The 27,323-nt window shown below is 37.4% G+C and overlaps 1 protein-coding gene across 1 annotated transcript in view; it reads right to left on the reverse strand.

The window, feature by feature from the left end:
- TTN (titin) overlaps positions 1 to 27,323 on the reverse strand; it is a 326,433-nt gene that overhangs the window by 128,132 nt on the left and 170,978 nt on the right. Inside the window, exons 176-180 of the mRNA XM_075934411.1 lie at positions 25,149 to 25,226; positions 24,381 to 24,464; positions 8,975 to 9,055; positions 6,244 to 6,281; positions 4,993 to 5,041 (exon numbers count right to left, since the gene is read on the reverse strand). Of these exons, the coding sequence (XP_075790526.1) occupies positions 4,993 to 5,041; positions 6,244 to 6,281; positions 8,975 to 9,055; positions 24,381 to 24,464; positions 25,149 to 25,226 (330 nt within the window). The remainder of the gene's footprint in view (positions 1 to 4,992; positions 5,042 to 6,243; positions 6,282 to 8,974; positions 9,056 to 24,380; positions 24,465 to 25,148; positions 25,227 to 27,323) is intronic.

The following is a 27,323-nucleotide window of genomic DNA, read 5'->3' on the forward strand; positions in this document are numbered from 1 at the left end:
CTCTCAGTCCCTGGCAGTCACGGAAGGGAACAGTCAGCAACGAGCAGCACTGATAGGAATGATGAGAGAAGGTTCAGCCCCCTGCTCACTCTAAAGGGCACCAGGATGGGGCTCGGGCAGACCCAGACTGGTGTGGGCCACCCCTCTAAACATCTCCTTTCATCTGCCGGCAGGAGAGCCTGGCAGGGAGTGCTGCTACCGCTACTTCTGCAGTAGAGCACCCCACCCAGCTCTTAGCAGAGCGGCAGACGGAATTATTCTCACCTCTGCTTACATGAATATTAAGAATATGTACAAAACATTCCAGAGAAGGAAGAAACAGAGGAAACTGAGATATTAAAACATTAATATCCATATTCAGATGTTATAGAGCCTCTTTTTGTCACTGACTCACACAGAGTGCCAATTACACAGTGAGTACAAATTCCATCACTGAATAAGGTACAGGGCAGAATATACTAATGAATGTTCAAGAAAAGAGAACAAAACCTCTTCTTCATGAAGTCAGTGATGACATGTACCTTTGGCTGGTGGAGGTTCTGGTTTCTTAGGCACAGTTACTTTTTCTTCTAGGACATCTTTCTTGGCCACCTCAGGCACTTTAAAGATATTAGTTCTGATTACTTACATGAATTTTAAGACTATGTACAAAATATAAAAAAGAATGATGAAACATTAATGACAGCATCCATATTCAGATATTATAGAGCCTCTCTCTCTCTTGCACACATACACACTCACACACAGTTACACAATGAGTACAAATTCCATAACCGAGAAAAGAGGACAGGACACAATATGTCAAAAAATGTTCAAGAAGAGGACAAAGATTTTCCCTCCTGATCATGTCAATGGCAACATGTACCTTTAGTTGGTGGAGGTTCTGGTTTCTTAGGAACAGGAGTAGGTTCTTCTTTTTTAGGCACAGGCACTTTCTCTTCTGGGACAGTTTTCCTGGGTTCCTCAGGCACTTTAAGGGCAATATTTCAGTTTACTTTTATGATTATTAAAGATGTGTAAGAAACAATAACAAGAACAAATAAACAAAAGTCATGGATATCAAAATGTATTTATGATGTAACATTCTAATACTGAGTAGTAACTTAACATATCTCACACACAATACAATTCATACGATAAATATACTTTACGTATCTCAGCTGATGAAAGATAAGAAAAAGAATGTTAAAATACTGTAGAAGAATAAAAGTAGTAATGCTGATCTAGCTGTACCTGTAGCTAGGGAGGTTGTTTTGTTAGGAACAGTAATTGGTTCTCTCTCTTCTGAAACAGCTTTTTTGGGTATCTCAGGCACTTTAAAGATATTAGTTTGTTTCACATGATAGTACTCAACATATGTACAAAACATGAAGAACAATGAAACACAGTAGGTGAGATATAAATAACAGATATTCAATATTCAAGCTTTTATTAGTCACTCACACTCTGAAAGAAAATATAATCAATGAATACAATTTACAAATCTCAGATAGGAAAAAATGGACAACAAAAAAGATGTTAACATAATGCTCAAGAAAATAAGATTTTCTTCGTGATGGCACTGATGACGACATATACCTTTAGCTGGGGGAGGCTCTGGCTTTTTAGTCACAGCAAGAGGTATTTTCTCTTCTGGAACAGCCTTCTTGGGCACTTCAGGCACTTTAAAGATATTAGTAAGTTTTATGAATCTCAAAGTTGTGTATTTTAGAGTAAAGGCAAACAATGAAACAGAAAACCGGGACATATCTAAGGCAAAATAAGATCATGTTGAAATATCACTGAGGCTCTCTCACACACATGGTACAACAGGGATGTCAAAATTTTTTTGTCAGAAAGCTGAATAATATTTCAATTATTATTCCTGATCTGGGTATGAATTAAGGTATAGTTCCTGCAATGCACAGAGATACTCACAATGGGAGGGGACCACATAAATATCAGTTGTGAAATCTGACTTTTATGTAGTAAATAAACTTTTAGTGGTTACTATTCTATGTTGTGCTTATCTTCAGCTTCACTGGGAATGTGAGAGAGTTAGAGCAGGGAGGGTGTAAAATTTTACACTGTTCAGATCCATTGCTTTAGGCTGTCAGCAGAATCACAAAGACAGCACTGCATAAATTTACATTAAGTAAAAATTAGAAAGTTTTCTCATAAAAATACTTGCATTTTAAAAAAATATAAATTCTTAGATTCTGATCTGTCTGAATATGTGAAGCAGATGAGAATACATCACAAGCCAGATATAGTAAGTTGGTCAGATATTTGACATCTTAGCAGTACAATTCACACAATGAGTAGAATTCATAAATGTAAGTAGCAGAAAATGCCCAGGACAAAGTGTGTTAAAAATTCCTCATTGCAGGAGGAATACCAGCTAATTGGAGTTAGGGCTTTAAATCGGAATCCCGTTTCACTGCCGCATGTAGACGAGGGCAGTTACTTCTGGCTAGTCAATTTATAAAATGGCGACCGACCGGGAACATGCAAATCAAGCGCGGGATATTTAAATCCCGGACTTGATTTGCAATTCCGGTCAACCTCATTAGACTCCCTAGATCAATCTAGTGTAGACGTACCCTAATGTACACTGCCATGGGCTGTCAGCAGACTCACAAAGAGAGCACTGCAGAAAGTTAATGGCATGTTTACATTTACCTGCAATTTGGGCTAGGGGGAGTTGGCGGCATCAAGGACCCAAGTGCTGCACTGTAACTCCAACATGTGGACTCTGTGGAAATGAACTTAAAAGTCACGAGTTCATATAGTGCAAACTCAGGATCTTTAAGTTTGCACCCAGAGTTTCCACACAGAGAGTTACAATTCAGAACTTTGGAACATGTTTCTACACTGACCATTTAGTCTGAGCAGAGAGGCAATGTACGCTGCCCTTAAGTTGACTTCAAATTTGGCAAGTTTTTTTCATAACAATATTTTCATTTTTTTAAGAAAACAAATATTTCCTGGGATTGGCTATAGTAATTGAGTCAGGTGAGTGACACCCCAGCTGTACAGTTCACAAAATAAGTAGAATTTTCAAATTTTAGGTGATAGAAAATGGACAGGACAAAGTATATGAAAAGTAATGGTGGGTCAAAAAAATGACACACAGATTTTTGATGATATACACCTTTTGCAGGTGGAGGTTCTGTTTTTTTAGGTACAGCCAGAAAATATTCCTCTTCTGGGACAGCTGATTTGGGCATCTCAGGTTCTTGAAAGATATTAGTTTGTTTCATTTTACAGTTACAAAATGTGTGCAAAACATTAGGAAGAATGAAACATAAAAAACGGAGATATTAAAAACATTGATGATTCAATATTCAGACTTTGATTACTCATTTACATTCTTATACTTAGTGAGTACATTTTACAGATCTCAGACAGAAAAAAGCGCATTAGACAAAAAACATTAAGATAAAGCTCAACAAAATACGTGGAACGAGGTGTAACAGTAGTTCAAATTAGAAAGCCCAATTCGAACTACCTACTCCGTGCCGCGTATAGCCGCGGGCACGGAGTCCGAACTACCGGGGCTTTAAAAATGGCAGCACCCGGTAAGATGCAAATGAAGCCCAGGATATTTAAATCCCGGGCTTCATTTGCAACTTCGGTTGCCTACATTAACCACCCTAGTTCGAATTAGGGTGGTAGTGTAGATATACCCTAAGAGATTAACGAGTTCATATTCAAACAACATTTACACACACACATATATGCACACACAGAGATTATAGCAAGGGTGTCAAACACATTGGCTATGTCTACACTGCAGGCTTCTTGTGCAAGAACTATTTTGTTCAAGAGTTCTTGCGCAAAAGGTGTTGTGCAAGAGCACGACCACACTGCCATGTTCTTTTGCTTAAGAGATGTGCTTTTGCACAAGAGCGTCCATGGCAGTGTGGATGCTGTCTTGCTCAAGTAAGCTCTGATGGCCATTTTAGCCATAGGGATTTCTTGCGCAAGAAACCCCTGTTGCCAGTCCACACTGCCTTCTTGCGCAAGAGGGCTTATTCCTCGGGGGGAGAGGAATAGTTTTTGCACAGGAAGCCCTCTGTTCCGACGCCTTACTGTAAATTTACTTGTGCAAGAACATATGTGCAGTGTAGATGCTCCACAAGTTTTTGCGCAAGAACAGGTGTTCTTGCACAAGAAGCCTGCAGTATAAACGTAGCCCCAGTGTGAGAAAGCTGAATTCCATTTTTACTTCTGATCCCTATGTCAGAATATAAATATAAGAATATATGCCTCTCCCTACACAATGGATAACTCCCAAAGGGAGGCTGAATCCAATTATGGAATCTAAGCTTAATGTAGTAACTAAACTATTAATTATAATTATTCAGCGTTTGTTCAGTATTTACACTCAGCATCACGTGGGGGCAAATAAACTCCCCTTTAGTATAATCATTATTTCTAGCCTTTGTTTCTATTTTGTTCCTCTCCTTTTACTCCTGTTTGGGTGGGATTCTTATTTTCTTCTATCTATAATTCCTTTCCTGCATTGCCTTCCATGCTCATTAGGCGCACTTCTCGCCCCATACCTCCTTTTATCTGCTATAATGACACCAATTAATGATTTTATTTAATAGCCACTATTAAATTTTGGTGTTAATGCTCAAGTAAATGGAGGATGGAGAGGACAGACTTGTTTACACCTTTCTCACTCTATATTGTCAGCAGACTCAAAGAGAGCACTGTATTGGCTTACATCGGGTTCATATTTTGGAAGTTTTCTTCACAGCCATAAGCTATGAAAAAAAATCAGGCCTTGAGCATTTTGAATATATTAAACAGCTATGCCAAAAATATATGGCTAGATATATGCAATGGACCAGATGTTTGACACCTTTGCATTACATCTCTCACTGAGTAGAATCAACAAACCTTAAATATTAGAAAACGGACTGACCAAAGTCAGCTAAAAAAAAGGTGTAAGAGGACAAGACTAAGGCTCTTCCTTATGATGATATTGATGAGCACTCGTACCTTTAGCTGGTGGAGGTTCTGGTTTTTTAGGTACAGCAACTGGTACTTTCTTTTTAGGGACCTCTTTTTTGGACACCTCAGGCACTTTAAAGATATTAGTGTAAATTATTTGTCTGAATTTCAAAGATATGTTTGAAATATTAAGAACATTAAGGAAACATAAAACACAGGAACATCAAAAACACTGATGTTAGAACTAAACATCTAGTCCTTTTTCATTCTCTCTCCATTAAATTTTCCATACTCATTAGTCTTCTAGAACTTTGTGCATGGCTGAATTTAATCCTCTTTCTATTTCCACCCCACACACATACCACACCGTACACAATGAAAACAATTTACAAATCTAAGAGCAAAAAGAGAACAGTATGTTCAAACAATAATTCAGAAAATAAGACAAAGACTTTTATGATTTCATCAGTGATAATATGTACCTTTAGCTGGTGGAGGTTCTGGTTTCTCAGGCTCTTCAACTGGTAATTTTTCTTCAATAACAACTTTCTTTGGCACTTCAGGCACTTTAAAATATTAATATTAATACCTTTCACTATGAGAAATTTCACAAATAGCTTCAAAATATTGAGGACAAAAAAACATAAAACACAGAGCTTTCAACGATATTGAAGAACATACCAAATTCCACAATCAGTTTGTCTCACACATAATAAGTAAGATTTACAAATCTCAGCCAACAGCAAGAGACCAGAGAAAGGTCTTTGCTCTTGTCTTTATATAATGGTCAGAAGAAAAAGATTTCCTGCCATTTTAAAAATAATGACATATACCTTTAGCTGGTGGCGGTTCTGGTTTTTTAGGCACAGCAACTGGTAGTTTCTCTTCTGGGACCACTTTCTTTGGAACCTCAGGCACTTTAAAAATATTAATTTATTTTATTTTAAGAATGTGACGTATGTCTACAAAGAATTAAGAACAGAAAAGCTGAAATTATGACACAAAACAGCATCAGTGATACCCGGCTCAAAAGACTGATCTTATAGTACACATAGTACATATTACACTACTTTGCTCCACTGTTGAATAAGAATGATTTGTTGAGTATCAAGAGGAGAAGAGAATCCCCCAAAACAAAATGTATAAAGTCACGGATCACGAGGGGAAAGATAACTCAAAATTAAAATTTAAAAAGTTACAAGAGAAAGAACAGGATAAATTATTGCCATGATTTTATCAATGACAATGTGTACCTTTAGCTGGTGGAGCCTCTGGTTTTTTAGGCACAGTAACTGGTACTTTCTCTTCTGGAGCAGCTTTCTTGGGCACCTCTGGCACTTTAAAGAAAGAATATTTGGTTTGGTTATTATAAGGCATTTTACAGATACATACAAAATGTTAAGCCTAAGAAGAAAATAGAAATCATGGAGATCATGAATGAAGCCATGAGTCTGACGCATTTTTATTGGTTTTATCCTCCCTTCCATTAATATAAAAATATTTCATAGTTATACCCCTTCTGCTCTTCAGTACTTGATGGATTTTCTTCTCTTTCTTGGTTAAATTATTCTGTCATTTTAGATTGCCATTTGGCTGACATTTTCTGTTCCACATATCTGCCACATCCCTCAAATGTTTTTATCTCTACAGCTTCTCTCCATCTACACATTGTGGACCACATCCCACCCCAACTGAAGCCTGGGTCATTGAGCACACACCTTGAAATGCTTTAATCCAATTTGACCTTCTGACTATTTAGAAACAATTGTCATAGTTTTCCTAGAAATTTCTAACATTTGCCTCAAGTCGACCCTCTTGCCTATTTTGCTATGCAAATATCCTTATCAAACATTAACATTGATGAGAGTTTTAAACAACTGGGGGTACGTCTACACTACAGCGCTAGTTCGAACTAACTTAGTTCGAATTAGTTAATTCGAACTAAGCTAGTTCGAACTAACGCATCTAGAACTAAAAACTAGTTCGAACTAGCGTTTTGCTAGTTCGAACTAGCAAGTCCACATTGAGTGGACTCTGAACAGGGCTTAAGGATGGCCGGAAGCAGTGCCGGCAGGGCATAAAAGGAGGACTTAGAGCATGGAGATGCTGTCTCAGGCTAGCCGAGGGCTGCGCTTAAAGGGTCCCGACCCCCACCCCGGACACACAGTTCTAAGGGGTGCCCCGCTTGCAAAGAAGTTCTGGCTTGGAGTGCCCTGAGTGCCCACACTGGGCACATCACACCACTCGGCCATCAGCCCGGCTGCACTTGCCGCAGGCTGCCATCTGGGGAGAGGGAGTAATTGGGGGGCTGCAGGAGAGCTTCCACCCCAGAAGCCCGCAGACCCAGCCCAGTCCTCCCCATCGGGGGCTCGTACCCCATTCCTCCCTCACCTCCTTCCACTTACCCTTCCCTAGCCCCCCTTCTTATTGATGTACAAAATAAAGATAACGTTTCTTCCAACATTGACTCTGTCTTTATTGAAAAAAACTGGGGGAGACTGGGAAAAGGAGGTGGGAGAGGGGAAGAGAAAGGCTGGGAGAGGGGAGGGCAACTAACATGATCAGGGGTTGGGAACAGGTCCCAGATGAAGAAAGGCTACAGAGACTGGGACTGTTCAGCTTAGAAAAGAGGAGACGGAGGGGGACAGGATAGAGGTCTCTAAAAGCAGGGGTTGGGTGGAGAGGGTGCATTCAGAAAAGTTCTTCCTGAGTTCCCATAAAGAAGGACTAGAAGACACCAAAGGAAAGGAATGGGTAGCAGGCTTGAAACTAGTAAGAGAAAGTTGTTCTTCTTCACAAAGCAAATAGTTAACCTGTGGAACTCCTTGCTTCAGGAGGCTATGAAGGCTACAACTAGAACAGAGTTTAAAGGGAAGTGAGATAAAGTGATGGAGGTTGGGTCCATGGAGTCCTATTAGCCAGAGGGTAGGAGTGGTGTCCCTGCCCAAAGTTTGTGGAAGGCTGGAGAGGGATGGCACGAGACAAATGGCTTGGTCACTGTCTTTGGTCCATCCCCTCCAGGGTCCCTAGGGTTGGCCGCTGTCGGCAGACAGGCTACTGGGCTAGATGGACCTTTGGTCTGACCCAGGACGGCCATTCTAAGCTCAGGGCTCAGTGTCGGGGGTCTCAGTGGACCCCCTTGATTTTCATGCACACCTGGTCCTGGGTGGCCAGGCTGGCAGCTCTCCTGCCCTAGACGGCCACTTTCCTGTGCCTAGTGCAGAGATCGTGGACGAGGTCCACGATGTCCGCACTAGCCCAGGAAGGTGCCCGCCTCTTGCGGTCCAGGGGAAGCTCCCGGGAGCCGCCAGCCTGGTCCCGGCAAGAGGGGGTGAGCTGGGGGGCATCGGGTGGGTGGCTCTGTGCCGTGCCAGGTGCAGGGTCTGCTAGCTGGGTGCTGGCAGGCTTGCACCTGGCACGGGCACTGTAGCCAGCCCGTGCCCCTTTAAAGGGTCCGGGGCCGGGAGGGGGGCATAGAGTTTCCCTGGTGTTGGCCAGAGTGGCCACCAGGGAAACCTGGGGAGGGCTAGCCTCCCACTAGTTCAAACTAAAGGGCTACACAGCCCTTAGTTCGAACTAGCTAGTTCGAACTAGGCGTTAGTCCTCGTAAAATGAGGTTTACCTAGTTCGAACTAAGCGCTCCGCTAGTTTGATTCAAATTCGAACTAGCGGAGCGCTAGTGTAGCACCTATTAAAGTTAGTTTGAACTAACGTCCGTTAGTTCGAACTAACTTTGTAGTGTAGACATACCCTAAGAGATTAGCGGCAAGGAGTCCTATGGCACCTTATAGACTAACTGAAGTGTAGGAGCATAAGCTTCAGTTAGTCTATAAGGTGCCACAGGACTCCTCACCGCTTTTGCAGATTCAGACTAACACGGCTACCTCTCTGATAAGAGATTAGAGCCCTCAAATTAATAGGTTTCTCTCAACAGAAAATAGAAAAGTCAGAGGGACATATAACATTTACAAGAACATAGCAAAGATCATTTTCTCTCCCCTCCCCCCATTTTAGCTGTGATGAAATGTACCTTTGGCTAGTGGAGCGTCTGGTTTTTTAGGCACAGCAACGGGTTCTTTCTCCTTTGGGACTTCCTTGGGCACCTCAGGCACTTTAAAGAAACAGCATTACTTTCTGTTACATTTCAGAATTTCCAGGGTATGCAAATTATTAAGAATAAAAAGAGTCATCATAAAAGCGTATCAGGAACATGAGCTATGTCAAAGAGTGATTTCTTATACACATATTCGGTGTTACTTCTAGTTAAGAAATCTGTAAATGAGATTTTAAAAAATAACCTCAACCATTACTTTTCAAGAGAAGATATTTTTTCTTTATGACAACCCCACTGTTAATATGTACCTTTAACTGCTGGAGGTACTGGCTTTTTAGCAACTGGTATTTTCTCTTCTAGGACAGCTTTCTTGGGCTCTTCAGGCACTTTAAAGATATTAGTGTCTTTTACTTTCACAAATTCCAAAGATAACATATAAAATTTTGTAAACAGAAAAGTAACGAAAAACAAGTGGACATGAAAGAACGTTAAAGAAACTAAATACAAATATTAGTTTAACATAAACATCCTGTACAAATTACAAATGGATGTTTTCATCACAAAATTTCCATTGGTCTATCATTCTAGCCAAGTGGTTGCCAATGTTATTCACAGGAATTTCAGTGGTTCTTAGTTAGCCAGTGGTAGCACAATACCCAAAGTGGCAACTTTAGAGACTCTCAAATGACCAGTATTAACTGGCTTAGGGGGTCTTCTATTGTTCCCATGCAAGTCAACAACTAAATGTCCATTAATATTAATGTAAGTTTACCAAATGGGAGCATTGCAATGTTATTATCTGCTGGTTGTGAATGGACTTGATGGACCTCATGCAGGTATTTATAATGACTACTGTTGGGATACCACTAAAAACAATTAAAGGGCAAGGCTGTAAAATTGAGACATCCCTCAAAATGCAACACAAAAAAGTTTCTAAAAGATTTTTTGCTATGATTTACAAACAGAACTGGACTCTGAATTAAAAAAGGCATTTGAAAATGTATGTTTTAAAAAGATAAGAAATGCTGAAATTAAAGAATCATTGTGTTATCCATAACTCCCCCACTTACTAGATTAAGTAGGGTATGATAACATACATTTTCTGACATATGATACAGAAATCAAAAATGAAGAATTGTTAAATGGTAAGATTAAGAGTTTTATTTACTATATTTGAATTATTTGTAATTATGAATAGTGAATGAGTATAGCTAAGATTACAAATATAACAGCTTGCTTGAAATAAATGTGGTTTTGCCAATAACTCTTTTACAAGGATTACTTATTTGTTTAAAATGATATTATTGCTGGCACAATAAATAACATGCTGGAAGATGTCAATAAGAGATACACAAACATGTAATGATAAGCAAAAATATCCTTTTCCTGGGAAGGCTCAGGGCAGTGTGACACAGAACAACATGACCTAGAAAGTGCAACACCAGCAGAAAAAATGGGTAACTGAAATTTGGGCCTCTGAAACATACATAAAATAGTTTCTATGGCAAAGCCAACTGGTTAAAGGATAAGTAATCTGGGGGATGGAAAATGTATAAAAAACTCTGGTAAAAAGGCATCAAACAGGAGAAATAATGGACCAGAAACTGAAGAATGACAAGACCAGGTGATCAGAGGATGTGACAATCAGCATGGAAGTTGAAGGACTTCCCAGTGTTTAGGAATGTGGAAACATGAGCCTCTACTAATTCCATCTTTTCTGTCATTGTCTGACATACACATATGTTCAGACACTATGGGTAAGTCTACACCTGCACCCTCGCTGGCGCACTAGTTAGAATCACAACTGATTTAAACCAGGAAGTGTGTGCCCGGACGCGTTAGTTCAAACCAATAGCCTTGGTTTGAACTAACATTACTCCTCATTTTTTGTTTCCTATTTAAACTCTGACAGCTATGATATCCATTTGGTGGCAGCATTTTCACTGTAAGGATTTCATGTGCGGGGCTTAGCTATATTATTATATATTGATTACAATGTTTAATACATTTTCATTCCTTTTTCTTTCAGCCAATTATCTGATATTCTTTTATATGCCTTGAGAATAGTAGTTATCTTGCAGATCAAAGGGAGAAGAAACTAGCAAATGAAAGAATAGTGATAGAAATGTAGCCGTGTTAGTCTGGGGTAGTTGAAGCAAAATGCAGGACAATGTAGCACTTTAAAGACTAACAAGATGGTTTATTAGATGATGAGCTTTCGTGGGCCTGGCCCACTTTAAGTGGCTCTGGCCCACGAAAGCTCATCATCTAATAAACCATCTTGTTAGTCTTTAAAGTGCTACATTGTCCTGCATTTTGCTAGCAAATGAAAGGACTTTACTGTGCATTTGCAATGACAAAAAGAACAGGACAAACTTCAGGAAAAACAATGATTACAAGTGAAAAAGAAAAGGTTATTTTTGTTCATGATTTCATTTATGATGCTTTATACCTTTAGCTGGTGGAACTTCTGGCTTTTTAGGTGCTGCAACAGGTACTTTCTTTTCTGGGACAGGTTCCTTGGGTACTTCAGGCACTTAAAAGATATTCATTTGTTTTAATTTAGGAATTTAGAAATTCCAAAGACATATGTAAATAATTAAGAAAACTAAAAAAACATGAGGAACATGAATACATAACATGAATGATGCCACATTCTGGCATCTGTTTGACACACAGAATTTACAAATTACCAAATCAATTACAATCCTAGACAAAGAACAATTTTGTCTCACAGAACAATAAGACTCTAAAAAACACCTGCAATTTTATCAGTTAACATGTACCTTTGGCTGTTGGACGTTCTGTTTTTTTAGGCACAGCTTTTTTAGGCACAGCAATTTGCACTTTTTCTTCTGGGATAGCTTTCTTGGGCACCTCAGGCACTTTAAAGATATTAGTTGGTTTTAAGAATTTATAACATATAAGGAACAGAGAAGCAACAAACAATAAAGATAGAAAAATTGGTAAAACAAGCCAGGAGCAATTAGAACCAACAAAACGACTGATTATATTTAACATGAATTAAAACATGCACATGAATGTTTTTATTTTTCTAGAGTTCATTGCTTTGAAAAGTCCCTGAAGAGGTGATGTACCTTTAGCTGGTGGAGCTTCTGGCTTTTTAGAAACTGCAATGGGTACTTTCTCTTCTGGGACAGATTCCTTGGGCACTTCAGGCACTTTAAAGATATTCATGTATTTTAATTTGGGAACGTAGAAATTCCAAAGACATATGCAAACAATTAAGTATAGTAAAGAAACATAAGAATGGGAAATACATAACATGAATGATGCCACATTCTGACAACTGTTTGACACAGAATTTACAAATAACCAAACAATTACAAAGTATGAATAAAGTCGTAGACAAAGATGATTTTTTTCCCTCACAGTAAAATAAGACTCTAATAAAAACTGCAATTTTATCAGTTAACATATACCTTTGGCTGGTGGAGGTTCTGTTTTCTTTGGAACAGCAATTTGTACTTTTCCTTCTGGGATAGCTTTCTTGGACACATCAGGCACTTTAAATATATTAGTTGGTTTTAAGAATTATAACATATAAGAAACAAAGATACAATGTAAAACAAAGAGAGACAAATTGGTAAAACAAGCAAGGAACAATTAAAACCAACACAATGACTGATCATACTGAACATGAATTTAACCATGTGCATGAATTATTGTATTTTTCTGGAGTTCATTGATTTGTAAATTCTTTGAAGAAGAGATGTACCTGTGATTTGTGGAGATTCTTCTTTTCTAGGAATAGCAGTAGAAATTTTTTCTTCTGGGGGAATTTCTTCATAAACCTCAGGTACTTTAAAGATATTAGGGTTTTTTTAGAAGATTCATAATTACTTACAACATCTTAGAACAAAAAGACAACACAACAAACAACAGACATAGGGCCCTATCCTGCAGTGGGATACACAAAGCTACTCTTCACTGCTTCTCAGAAGTATGCCAATTGCCAGTAGAGGCTGATGCATTAAACAAAATCTGTTGCCTGGCTATACCAAAAGACACTTAATATGGGATTTAATTGGGATTACCCCGTAGATAAAGTGTCCAGTGCAGGCAAATCCATGTTTATTCAAACAACTACCAGAGGTTTCCATCAAACCCCCTTCATTTTCCATCCAGGTCCCTCAGCCAAAAGGCTTGGACCTTCCTATCTACCCCCTCATAGGACAGTTAAGGTGGGCTATAAGAAAGAGAGGTTGGGTCCTGGGTGTACCAATCATAGGAGTCCCCATCTCCCTCGCACACTCTGTTCTTTATCCAGCATCTCCTTTTAAGTCCTTAATGAGGCCATTTATGTGGTCACTGGATGGCTTCTCTATCAAGTAGCTGTACTGGACATCCACACCAGACCTACAAAATAAGTGACCACCTATAGCCTACCACCGTTTCTCCTCACCAGAAAATGTCCTCTCTGAAACCTGCCGAGTACACTGAGAGCTTACTCCACCACAGCAAATATCATGATGAGGGAAATATTCCTTCCTAGCCTCCCTAAAAAGAGTTATTAGTACAATGCCCTCAAGCAACTCCTAACCCTACCTGACATTCATCACCTCTAGGGGAGGGTGGGTGGGTGCTCCCTTGCCTGCTGCATGGAGGAAAGACTTCTAATGCCCAGGATTTGCATCTCATTTCCAGGGAGTGAGCCAGCGTGGAATCAGGGAGGAGAGGGGGATTGATGCATCGTAAATTATTTCCAGAGATCAAATTATAAGTGACATCCGCCAGACAAACTGGACCCAGTTTGCTTATTTTTTCTTTTATGAAATTTTATATAGGAGGACTGATTGGCATCTAATTCTGCCTCCCCGATTTGCTCTGTTCTCTCACTTTTTTAAAGCTATTTGTACTACAAATATTAAAATATTTAAATCATGAAGATCTGTGTCTTCCTTAATATTTTGTTCATTAAAAACTTTATGAGAAATTATGGTGGGCACTTTAATCTGTGACCCAGGAGTGTAATTCTCTGTGCTTTAAACAAAAACAATTTATTTTCTCAAGAATAAGGTGGGAAAACATTCTCATTGATTTTTTTAAATTAATTTGTAATAAAAGAAGGACAGTTTCCAAAACAAACTTGAGACAAAGAGCTTTTTTCCCACAAACACATAATCCTCACTGCCAAATCTATCACTAAATTGAAACAGACAATTAGGGTTTATATCAGACAGAACATTAATTACATATTAAAAGAGGTTAGAAAAGTACAGGATAAATTAAGAGATTCTTCTGTCTTTGAAATTCCAGTCAAAGGTTGATGTACCTTTAAAAGGTGGAGCTTCTTCATTGGGTACAGCAATTGGTACTTTCTTTTTGGGAACAGATTTCTTTGGCATCACAGGCACTTTAAAGATATTAGTTTGTTTTAGGAATGTTGAAAATATCAATATAATGATAAACAAAATACACGGTTTTGAAAAACAAGAAGTTAGTGGGAAAAAAAACCCTAAATGAATTATATTAAACTATGAAAACAAATGGCTCAGATTTTCTGGAATTCACTGCTTTATAATTCTAATGAAGCATTTATGTACCTTTAGCTGGCAGAGCGTCTTCTTTTTTAGGGACAACTGTAGGTTTTTTTTCTGGTGACATAGCTCTCCCAGGAACCACAGACTCTTAAAGATAATAGTGTTCTTTTAGATAATTCTAAATTCTTACAAAATCCCAGGACAAAAGCTGAACACAAACTACAAACAAAAACGAAGAGCACTAACAAAACAAAATATTATCTAAGGCCCTTAACATTCTGCAGTACTGGATTTTTATTGTTGCAGAATCATAGGACTTGAGAAGTCATCTAGACCAGTCCCCTGCACTAATGGCAGGACTAAGTATTACCAAGACCATCCCTGACAGGTGTGTGTCTAACCTGCACTTAAAAATTTCCAATGATGGAGATCCTACAACCTCCCTAGGCAATTTATTCCTGAGTTTAACCATGCTGATAGGTGGTTAAGCCCATTGCTTCTTTTCCTATTCCTTGACATTAAGGAGAACAATTTTTCTCCCTCCTTTTTGTAACAATCTTTTATATACTTGAAAGCTGTATGTCCCCTCTCACTTTTCTCTTCTCTAGTCTAAATAAACTCAGGTTTTTCAATCTTCCCTTACAGGTCATGTTTTCTAACCTTTAATAATTTTTTGTTGCTCTCCTCTAGATTTACTCTTCCGAGATATGCCCTTACAGCTTGACTGTGAACTACTGATAACTACTCTTTGGGAATGGTTTTCCAACCAATTAAGCATCCACCTTAAAATATGTTGCTATTACAGAATTTTTTTAGGTCTTACCCTTTATTTCTGTAATACCAAGATGAAGCATTTGTGGCAAAAATCAATAATTCCAAAAAATATACTTGTAGTAGCTTGTGCCTCTGAATTAAAATGCTACAGAGTCTACATCTAAGCCACTGCAGTAAATTGGGCCTTGGATATTTCATGTAAAACATGAAATTAACTTTAAAAGATGCTAAAGAAAATATGGTAAACATATCTTTTCTTTCATTAAGATTTCAGACTGTGGTGATGTACCTGTAATTGGTGGAGCTTCTTTTTTAGATATAGCAGCAGGTATTTTCTTTTGCTGAACAGCTTTTTTGGGCACTGCAGGCACTTTAAAAGATATTAGTTTATTTTAAGAATTTATAAAATACAAAATGTAAAGAACAGAAGGGCAATGGAAGACACACACACAAAAGACAATCAAGGAGTAGTTAGAATGAACACATGAATTATTTGCATGGAACCTGATGTGAATCATTAGGATGAATACCTGTAATTTACTGGAGCTCTTTGCTTTATGAATTACAGGCAGTCCCCGGGTTACGTACAAGATAGGGACTGTAGGTTTGTTCTTAAGTTGAATTTGTATGTAAGTCGGAACTGGTACATATTGTAGGGGAAACTCTAGCCAAACATTTCTCCAGAGCTCAGTTTTATTCTCCTACACTTCACTTCCCTCAGTCCTTTATTCTCAAGTTGAGGTGTCTGCTGAGAAAAGCCGCTCCGCGTCTCCCTGGTCTGCTGGGGGGAAGCAGCTAGTGCGGGGTTGCCTTACCCCGTTTGTAAGTAGGGATCTGATGTAAGTCGGATCCATGTAACCCGGGGACTGCCTGTACTTATATGCAGACATATAAAGCAACATAACTACTGAACAAATTCATAAATTAAATAGATATTATCAATTTAAATGTCACACTTCTATTTGATTTTTTTTATCTATTGTTGCTTCAATACCAATTAAGATTACTAAAGAAGTGTGTGAGTGTGTATATGTGTATAGGGTATATACATTTTTCCTCTGTTTTTCAAGTGAGTTTAATTTGTATATTGGACAGCACTCTTGGATAGTCTGTTTCACAGTTTTTGCTGTGTAGTGAGTTATGCCCAGGAGAGCACAGAGCACTACTCAAGAAAGACAGCATTTAATCTGCACCCACTCAAGTCTTATCAGAATTAAAAGCATTGCATAAATGCTTTCCTGACTCAGAGTCTGAGCCCATTTCTTGGTGGGGCTTTCATGGGCATTAATTTCAGAGAAAAATATTTTGAAAGTAGAAAAATATGATTGGAATTAAAAGGCATAGAGACCCAAGAGTAGAGATGGAGGTGAACTTAAAAGTCTTTATAGATCATTTTTCTTTAAATTTAAATGTGATGGTATCCCTCTAATTATATAGAAAACAGATTGGCACCATGAATTTGATTGCCTAATTTTCTCCAGTTCATTGCTTTGTAACTCCAGTGAAGAGTTGATGTACCTTCATAGGGAGCAGTTTCCTCTTCTCTAGGAATAAGAGTGGGTGCTTTTTCTTCAGGGACAACTCTTTCAGGAACCTCAGGCACTTTAAAGATATTGGCTTTCTTTTAAAACTCTCAAAATTATTTGCAAATCTTAAAACGAAAATCCAATATAAACAAAGACAACAAAGAATAACTAATAATAAAGTACTGCCAAAGTCCCCAGGGTCCTGCAATTCTTTAGGAGAAGATATTACTTCAAGTACAGAATTAATACTGCAGATTTGAATGATTTGAAGATACTGAAAATGTTTGCTTTTATTTTGTGCGGTACCATATGAAATAGATGCCATTTACTCTTTTTCACTTGTATTTGCCCTCTGTTCCCAAGGACTACCTTGAATTGTTTCAACTTGATATCTGTGGCACAATATTTCAATGACCTCCGTTTTTTTTTTCTTTACAAATACTGTGTATAAGTTATTTCTCTAACATTTTCAATTTAAACAAAATTTACTTATATACTTTTAGAACTAAAATGTTGGGGACCCTTCCCCCTTAATTTCAAGAGAAGAAAGTGCAGTTACTTTCCAATTCACTTTTGTTACATAAGTGAAGTGTTAGACTCGGAGTTTCTTACTTCTCATTATAGAATCTAAGGTGCTGCAGGAGACGAGGGACCTTGACTATATCACAAAGAACATCAATTGCACTTTAAAAGATGTTAGTTAGGAATGAGATAAAGTCTTTCCATAAAATTCCAGTCAAAGCTTCTTCTACCCTTCATTGGTGGAACTTCTATTTCGGGAGTAGGAGCCAGTAGTTTTTCTTCAGGGACAGCTGTTTTGGGGATGGCAGGCACTTTAAAGACTTTTTTTTAAAAATCTTTTAGAACTTTTAAAAGTTCTTGGAGAAAAAAGAACAAGAACCCAGAAAGACACACTTGTAAAACAAGCAAGAATTAAATGATGCTTGCGGGACATTCATGCTAATGAAAATATGAGAAAAGAATAGGGCTGTTAACTATCATTTCATGAAGGATTGTTGTACCTTTAGCTGGTGAAGGCTCCTTCCTTTTAGGAAAAGCCACAGTTACTTTTTCTTCCTGTACAGCTCTCTTACGTACTTTAGGAACTTTAAAGATATAGTATTTTTTTAAGGACTCTTACATATACAACTACATGATTCATTACAAACAGAAAGGCAATATGTGACACAGGGTCATATTTGATTAAGACAAACAAAGAATGACTGAGACAAAGCATACTTCTCTCTTACTTAATAAACAATGAAGATGAAAGACTAAAGAGTTTATTGTTTTGTAATGACAACTAAAGAATAGGTGTACCTTTGGCAGGGGGAGGCACTTCTTTTTTAGGAACAGCGACAGGTACTTTTTCTTCTGGGACTGGTTTCTTACGCACTGCAGGAACTTTAAAGACATTGTTTTCTTTTAGGAATTGCAGTATGTATGTTATTTAAGAATAAAGGTGAGACAAGAAATCAAACAGAAAACAATAATTCAACAGAAAAATCACAGAAATTAAAAGAACATGAGCACACAGCATCATACAGAACATTTATTAGTTTGAGACCTAGCTGGCTAGGCCTCTTGCTTCCTGACTCTTGGTGTTCAACCTCCTTTTGATACACGTGACTAACTCCTTGTTGGATTAATTTTAAATTGGGATGGACTTTTAAAGAGGTCTCTTAGACAGATGATGAAGTATTGCATTAACTACGAAGCTGTATCTAGCTATTGATATGCAAGCAAAGCTCCCATTCCACACTCTTAATTTTGGCCTCAATTTGTCTCCCACTAAAGTCAATTGAGAGATTCTCTTATGACTTCAATGAAAGCTGGATCAAACCCTAAATCCTTCTAAAAAATGCCTCCCATTGACTTCAGTAGGATAATTTGTATGAGTAAGGACTAGCAGATTTGGCACAGTTTGGGTATCTTGTGCAAATATGGTCCAATAGCGAGAAATGTATAGAGGTCTGGCCTATAGCAGAAACTCTGCTACCCTGCCAGTGGCATTATTATCCATGTCCTTCATCTGAATTAGTAGAGCCTGACATAGGGAACAGACTAGGAGTAAAATCCTGTTCATATTGATTTCAAAGTGGTCTTGTTTTCCCCCTAGAAGTATAGCTATAGTTAAGAAAGAGCTTCACTATTTCTGAAGATATGTTCACTCATTTGACATGAAGAGGGGAGGGGACAAAAGAGGTTTAACAGATTTGATGATATTCATCAGCAAGGAACAGCTGGGAAGGCCCTTGTTTGTATAAATTTCATACCATTTTCAATAGGTTAGGTTTATAAATCTTAATAAATAAATATAATTCCATTCCCTATGTCATACAATGACCAAAAAGAAAACTGCCTTCTAAGAAAGGAGCTACAAGACTTTAAATGAATTATTGTTGATTTGATATCTTAATCCTAATTTTGATTTGGTTGGTAAATAAAAACTCTAGTCTTAATGGTCAAATAATTAGAGGGGTTACTGGAAATTCCAAATTATTGGAAGATGGGATTCTGGGGAGACAGAGGGCTTTAGTTTTACATTTATTCAATATCTGATGTACCTTTAGCTGGTGGAGCTTCTTTTTTAGGAACAGCAACAGGTATTTTTTCTTCTGGCACAGATCTCTTAGGCACTTTAGGCACTTGAAAGACATTTTATTATGGATTTTCAAGTTACTTTCAAAGAATTAGGATGAATGTAAGATATAAAGAGCAAAAATCACATACTTGTAGAACCACATCCCTATCACACACACCAACATAAATTAGAACAATTACTATGCTTAGAGTTATGTGAGCATCTGAAAACTAAGGAAGATCATTTTTCAGCAGGGTGGGGAATGATAATTGTCAATTCACCATCTGCTTGATATAAAGAATTTTAAATTATAATGATGGAAAAAAGGCCCTAAGTTTTAACCGCTCTACTGTTGACAAATAATTGCTAGACAAAAGATTTCTGAAAAAATAAATAATCCAGCAACCCATAATTATACTGGTTGTAAAACATAGTTAAATTGCATCAGAAGCTGTCATTCATACAATGTGTAAATTGCTTTATTTACAATTAAACTAATTTGTCTTTGCTTTAGAAGGCTCCATGGGAGTCTTCTCATCTTATTCCCAAATAGGTTTTCTGAGGTGTGGGAGGGAAAATTGTCCTTAAGTTGATTATCACTACCAATTAAGACACAGGAAGGAGGACTTAAGACAAGAAAAACAGACTTGAGCATTGAAAGGAGGACAGAACCTGAGGGGGGAAAAGAATACATGGGAATGTTGACATACACAGCTAAGCATGAAAAAATCAGGAGTTGGTGTACCTATAGCTGGTGTGACCTCGTAAGCTTCCTCAAAGATCTCCTCAACCTTTTTAACCTCCTCATAAACCTCTTCAGTCACACGAATCTGCTCATATTTCTCTTCAGGCTCTGGAACCTCCTCATAAATCTCTTCTGGTTCTGGAACCTCCTTATAAATCTCTTCTGGTTCTGGAGCCTCCTCATAAATCTCTTCAGGCTCTGGAAGCTCCTCATATTCAATGTCTTCATGTTCCGGAATCTCAAACTCTTCTATAGCCTCATAGGTCTCATACTTTTCATACTCATATTCATACTCCTTTTCTGCAGGAACAGGCAGAGAGATTCTTTCTTCCCAGCTGGGTTTCTTGGGTACCTCATGAACTTTGGAAATAGTATTATAACTATTACTACATTTGAAGGGCTGGAAATGACTTGTACAGAGTAAGACAAAACGAGTCAAAAGAAAACCACATACTATAAATACAACTACAAGAAGTTTTTGTTAAAAGGAAGAGATTCTATGAAAAGTGATAACAGTCCAAAATATTTTAGGAACAAACAGAAGGAATAGGTCTTTTGAAGAAATTCAGTAAGACTTGTCTATACCTTTGGCCGGAGGAGCTTCTTTTGGTTTAGGAACAGCAGCTGGGACTTTTTCTTCAGGAACCGCTTTCTTTTGTACCTCAGGGACTTTAAAGATACAGCTTTCTTTTAGGGATTTTAAATAGTTTAAAAAATGATACAAATAAGAACACAACACAAAACACAATCTCATGATTTTGTATTGCAACAATTAATCTGTCACATAAGAATACATGGGAATTTGACAGACCACACAGAAAACGTAAGTGTTAGAAAGATTAAAATCAAGAATTTTAACACATATAACACACATAGTCTAGAATGCATGTACCTTTCACAGCGGGAAGCTCTACTTTTTTAAGAGGAGCAACAGGTATCTTCTCTTCAGGAACAACTTCCTTAGGCTTCTTAGGCACTTTAAAGATATTATGTGATTTACACAATGTTGAAAACAACATCCAAGCACATAAACTTACAGTCAACAGAAACACAATCCTACAAACAAATATCCAAACACAGAAGAAACACAAAGCACATATAATAAACTGCTTTGTGCTAAGAAGTTGAATAAATCACATTAGTGTCAGTGTTAATATTTTTATTTTTAAACTACTATACCTTTAACTGCTGGAGCCTCCACCTTTTTAGGAACAGATACTTTCTCTTCAGGGACAGATTTCTTAGGCACCTCTGGCACTTCAAAAGATGTGATTTTTAAAATTTAATTTTCAAGTAACATCAGAAAAAGAAAGATGACATAAAATGATAGGACACAATGAAAGCAAAAACTGATCTAAAGAACATACTGTAAGCATTTTTAAGATGGAATCAGGTTACAAACAATAGATACATTCTATTCAAGGCCAGTGTTTTTAGGCAACTCAAACACTTTGCAGATGTTATAATAGCAATTTGAGAAATTTTATACATCAGAAACAAAAGGACAACACAGAAACCAAAATACAAATGCATATGCCAGAATTATAACTGCATCTTGTAAGGCCTAATCCTGGTGAAGTCCATTTCAAAACCTCAGTAGTTGCACACTCAGTCTGAGACTGGATGTTAGTGAAGTTATTAAAAATGTAATGGAATAATAACATTGCTTTTTTGCCTTGTTATTTATTAATTCATGTACCTTTCGCTGGTGGAGGCTCCATTTTGGGGGGAACGGAAACAGGTATTTTTTCTTCTGGGACAGGTTTCTTTGGCACCTCAGGCACTTTAAAGATATTATTTCATCTTAAGAATTTCATTTCCAAGCAACATCAGAAAGACACACACAATACAAGACAAAAGAACACAAACTTACACAACAATAATCACTGATGCAAAGAATATTCTGTATGTGTATTTCATAGCAACACTGTAGTGGAATTGGATTAAAAGGATCAGCTTGGGCAACTTCCTGCTCTAATGGCAATCTACAACACATTGCCAGTCAAACACTATTAGGGTACGTCTAGACTACATGCCTCTGTCGCCAGAGGCATGTAGATTAGGCTACCAGACATAGGAAAATGAAGCGGCGATTTAAATAATTGCCGCTTCATTTAAATTTACATGGCTGCCATGCTGAGCCAACAAACAGCTAATCAGCTGTTTGTCGGCTCAGCGCGATAGTCTGGCCGCACGGGTGTCGACATCAAAGGTATTTGTCGACCACCCAGGTAAACCTCATCCCAGGAGGCATACCTGGGTGGTCGACAAATACCTTTGATGTCGACACCCGTGCGTCCAGACTATCGCGCTGAGCCAACAAACAGCTAATCAGCTGATTAGCTGTTTGTCGGCTCAGCGCGGCAACCATGTAAATTTAAATGAAGCGGCGATTATTTAAATCGCCGCTTCATTTTCATATGTCTGGTAGCCTAATCTACATGCCTCTGGCGACAGAGGCATGTAGTCTAGAGGTACCCTGAGTAACATATATTCACATTGCAAAAAAGGAGGACATAGAAACCCTTCCAGTATCTTATTGTGTACACTAAGAGCTGCCAGTGTTTTTGCTTTCTAGTTTTTAGTTGTAAACCACTCCGCTGAATAGGCACAAATTGTTCAGCATTACCAGGTGATATCTGGACACAATAGTCTTTATTTCTGCTTGTACACAGTTATGATTTGAGTTCTTGTTATTCACCCAGTCAGACATATTTGTGCCTTTTTCTGTAGTAGATTTGGCAGTGCTTACTATGAGATTTTAGAATATACTTTACTGCAGATCTCTCGGCTAAGTATTGGAGATGCTGCAGGGCAGTAAGATCATACCACATCATTGGCCAAGGGAAAGTCAAAGAAAATCCTACCAGTCATTTTGTTGAGAAGACACATTATGCCATGCAGACACTATTTGAGGGCACTGTTGCTTTGATTAGCATACAACAAGGCTCTTAGCTTTGTTTTTGGCAGATCATTATTATTGGAAACCAAGTGATAATTAAAGGTCTGATCCTGAGCCCACTGAGGTTAGTGCCAAAGCTCCCATTGATTTCAATGCTGCAGGATCAAGCCCTGTCTGAGCCCTAGTATTCCTTAACAATGGACAGTGGGGTTTGGAAGTAAGGATCTAAATTGTGATCACCAAAATCCACTGAAATATCAATGTCCAAATGACAGAGCACTCACTTCCGTAAAGCACAAAGGGCTGTACCTTTAGCTGATGGAGCTTTCTTTACTTTAGGAACAGGTACTTTTTCTTCTGGGACAGCTTTCTTGGGCACTTCGGGCACTTTAAAGATATTTTGTTTTAACAAATTTAACTTTTAGTAAACATCAAAAAACACAGAAAACATAAAACAGAAGACAGCAACATATAAGAAGAAAATATATACATAAAACAATATTTAAGAAGAGAATTACATGAAAGTGTCTCAAATATTTTTGAATATTAAAGATGCAATAAAACAAAAAGTAGTATATCATACAAACACACAAATATATAAACATATCTATACAGTGTGTACACATACAGACCTTGAATATATAAAATTACACTCAGTTAGAAAGTGGTATACCTTTAGGAGGTGGTGGTGGTTCTGATTTTTTAGGCACAGGGGCAGGTTCTGGTTTTTTAGGCACAGCAACAGGAACTTTCTCTTCAGGAACAGCTTTTTTCAGCACAGCAGGAACTTAACGAAACATTATTTTGATTTATGAATCATTGTTATCCTTTCTGCCACTCCAGAACAGAAAGACAACATAAAATATAGGGTACAAATGTGTAAAGTACAAAGCCGGTTTTCTGAATGGTGCATTATAGATACATTTACAGTTTGGAGTTTGATCCTGAACCCACTGAAAACAATGAGCGGCTTTGCTATTGAATTCACTTGAAACAAGATCAGGCTTCTTACTTGTAATGTTCCATATGTACAAGCAATAACAGAATTGCTTGGATGCATCATAAATTAATGTACCTTTAGCTGGTGGAGCTTCCACTTTTTTAGGCTCTGGAACAGGCACTTTCTCTTCTGGAACAGCTTTCTCTGGCACTTTAAAGACATTATTGTACTTTGAGAAATTCATTTTTGAACCATAAGATACAGAACAGTGACATGAGACATAAGACCATTAAAAAAACAATTTTCAAGATCAGATATATCTTTCTCATCATGATGCACTGAATGGTGAAAAGGAGAGTAAAGAATGAAAGATTGTGATGTATACATTGAATCACAAACTGTTGTACCTTTAGCTGGTGGAGCTTCCTTTCTTTTGGGCACAGGAATGGGCACTTTTTCTTCTGGCACAGGCTTCTGTGGCATCTCTGGCACTTTAAAACATTACTTTGGTTGAGAATACCTCACACATGTCATTCCAAACAGAAAAGCAAAAAGTCATGCCCCCAAAGATTTCAAAGATGTGCCTCCCAAAGAACAGGGTAAAAATGTTTATATCAAACATACAACAAAAAAAACGAAAAACAAGCTATCATCCCAGGGCAAACACTTTTCAAATCACTTCATATCTGACCTCTCCTTTCTCATCCTTAAAGTAGACCTGGACAATATCTTCAAAATATGAGCATGAGACATTAAATTCATAACTTTACTAGACACTAAAAAATCATAGACTCAGTAAAACACTGGATTTATGGCTTTGTAACCAGCTAGCCCTCATATGCCATACAACTGTAGAGGTGCTAACTGTCCATATCATGTTGGTCTCTTGCAACTTGTGTGAACTCCTTATGATCAACTCCTTATGTTCCACCTTATATTTAACTGTGACTCACTGAGTACTTTTCCCAGACCGCAAGAAGAACTCTGGGTAAGCCAAAAAGTTTGTCTATTTAACCAAGAGAAAATAGAGGAATAAAATATATTAATTCATCTACCCTATCTCTCTAATATCCTAGGACCCACTTGGCTACAACTATGAAACAAATATTCAAGAAGTAATAAAATTAATTAAATACAAAAGAAAGTCTGATAACTTCAGAGAAAAGGTGGTGTACCTTTCGCTGGAGGAGCTTCTTTTCTCTTGGGAACAGGTACTTTTTCCTCTGGGATACGTCTTGTGGGTACCTCAGGCACTAAAAATACCATTTTTGTTTTAGGAATTTACTTACAAAACAACAAGAACATAAACTACACAAACTCAACTGTAACACAAGAAAATAACTCCAGTACAAACAAGTACCATTCAACAACAATTTTATATCCAAAGAAAAAAAAGCACTATAAAGGGATATGCTTATTTTGGCCATAACCTGAAATTCTCACCGAGGCAAATTTATCTTAATGTCAATTGTCCAAGTTCTCAGTAAAGACAAAATGGTCTGGCCCTTAAAACTAGGTTTTTAGAGCTTGTAAAAATAGTAGTGGTGATGAGGAAATTTGGGCAAAAAATACAGTTTTTGGTCAACATGAAAATGTTTGATGAAAAATGTCACTAGCTCCTATTACTATATCAAGTATATTTTTCCTGAAACTACTCTCTTACACTGATTAGGCACTTAATACATTATATTTAAGAATGCTGAATGGCCAGATGTGGAATATATATTAAGATTCAATTCTTTTTTTCAGAAATTTTGAGTATATTGCTGGTACTCGCTACATCAACTAACTTGCTTACACAATGGAACTGTTAGCTAATTAGAATCATCTACTAATTCATATATAAAAGTAATGGTGAATGGCAGAATATACCTGACTGTTTTCTTAAACAACAAAGGATGGTATTCTGTCTCTGTTTAAAATCAGGACAATTTTGTCTTTGGAGCCAAGATTTCACCAAATTGATTTCTTAAAAAATAATGAATTCCACAACCCTGAAGCCTCAACACAAGTTGAATGATGGGATACATGGTAGACTGCAAGAAGTCACTGGCCACCCCGTTGGGCAGGGTAATAAACCCTGTCCTAAAAAATGATTTTCACCCCTGCTTAACTTTAAGGAAGAAAATCATCCCATTGGCTTTGTCTAGATTAGGATAAGATGTTAAAATAACCATGTCACTCCAACAAAACAACAAAGCAAACAACTAACTTTAGCTCCTTTTAGATGGTCAAGTTAGATTTTAAGTAACCCCAATCTATTTTCCTAAACTAGACAAACCACATACTTGCTTCCACAGAGCATAGCCTGATCTTGTTTTCACAAGGAAAAAGGCATATTTGTAAAGTGTGTTTACTGACAGGTTTAATTTTGTACACAAGAATTTCAAAGTATAGTTTTGATATGCATTAGATGGTCAGAGTAAACCATAAATTCGCCTCCAGGAGTGGTCATGAAGAAAATATTAAATAAGACCTTTGGTAAGCCGTTAACTTTCTTTTGAAATTGGGACTTTTCCTAAATCACATGGGCAGTTTTAGATTTTTGTGCTGTATCTTTACGTTATGTTGTGAGATATTGGACATTGAGCTGGATGAGAAAAAGCTTTTCTGTTGTAAGAGTATTTTTCAGATTTTGAAAAAATTTCCATCTCCAAATTAGGGCAAAAAGATGAAATCTCAAAAATGCTCATGAACCAACTATTTTTAAAAATAGGGATTAGATTGATTAAAATGTATATCATCATTTTACACAGTAAAATGTTAGCATAAATTAGCTAACATCTTGTAGAAATTTTTTTCAAACCAAACATTGACAAAAATTTAAATATCAAAACAGGATAGTTTGAAAATTTATTTTTATATTAGGATAAGGAGATTAGTTGAAAGCTAATATTTCCTGTAAACAGATTCAGACTGAACTAATGGGCATAGTCTTATAATACAATGTTTTATTGAAAAATTCCTTCTTGTTTGAAAAATTTTTGTTACCAAGAATTTGGGATGACCTGCTTAACTTTTTGGTTAAGATTAATATGCAAGGGTGATAGAGACTTCTAAGCATCTTCATCAACTACTCTCCCTATGAAAATATTTAAAAGCTCTGGAAGATGGACTGGATAATTTAAAGAGCCCTTTCCATTTCTGGCCTCTGTGATGTTAAAAAACATCCCACAATTATTTAGAATTTTCAAAAACATCTAAATGAAAGTCAATATAATTGGCATTCTTAGATCACTTAGCCACTTTTGGCCACTTAAGCTGCCCAACATCTGGATGCAAATGCCATTTCTTGTGATTATGGAAATCTCAATAAGGTCAATGGACATTTAAAATATGGAGGATAACCA

This window comes from Pelodiscus sinensis, chromosome 7 (assembly GCF_049634645.1).
Source record: "Pelodiscus sinensis isolate JC-2024 chromosome 7, ASM4963464v1, whole genome shotgun sequence".
Lineage (NCBI taxonomy): Eukaryota > Metazoa > Chordata > Testudines > Trionychidae > Pelodiscus > Pelodiscus sinensis.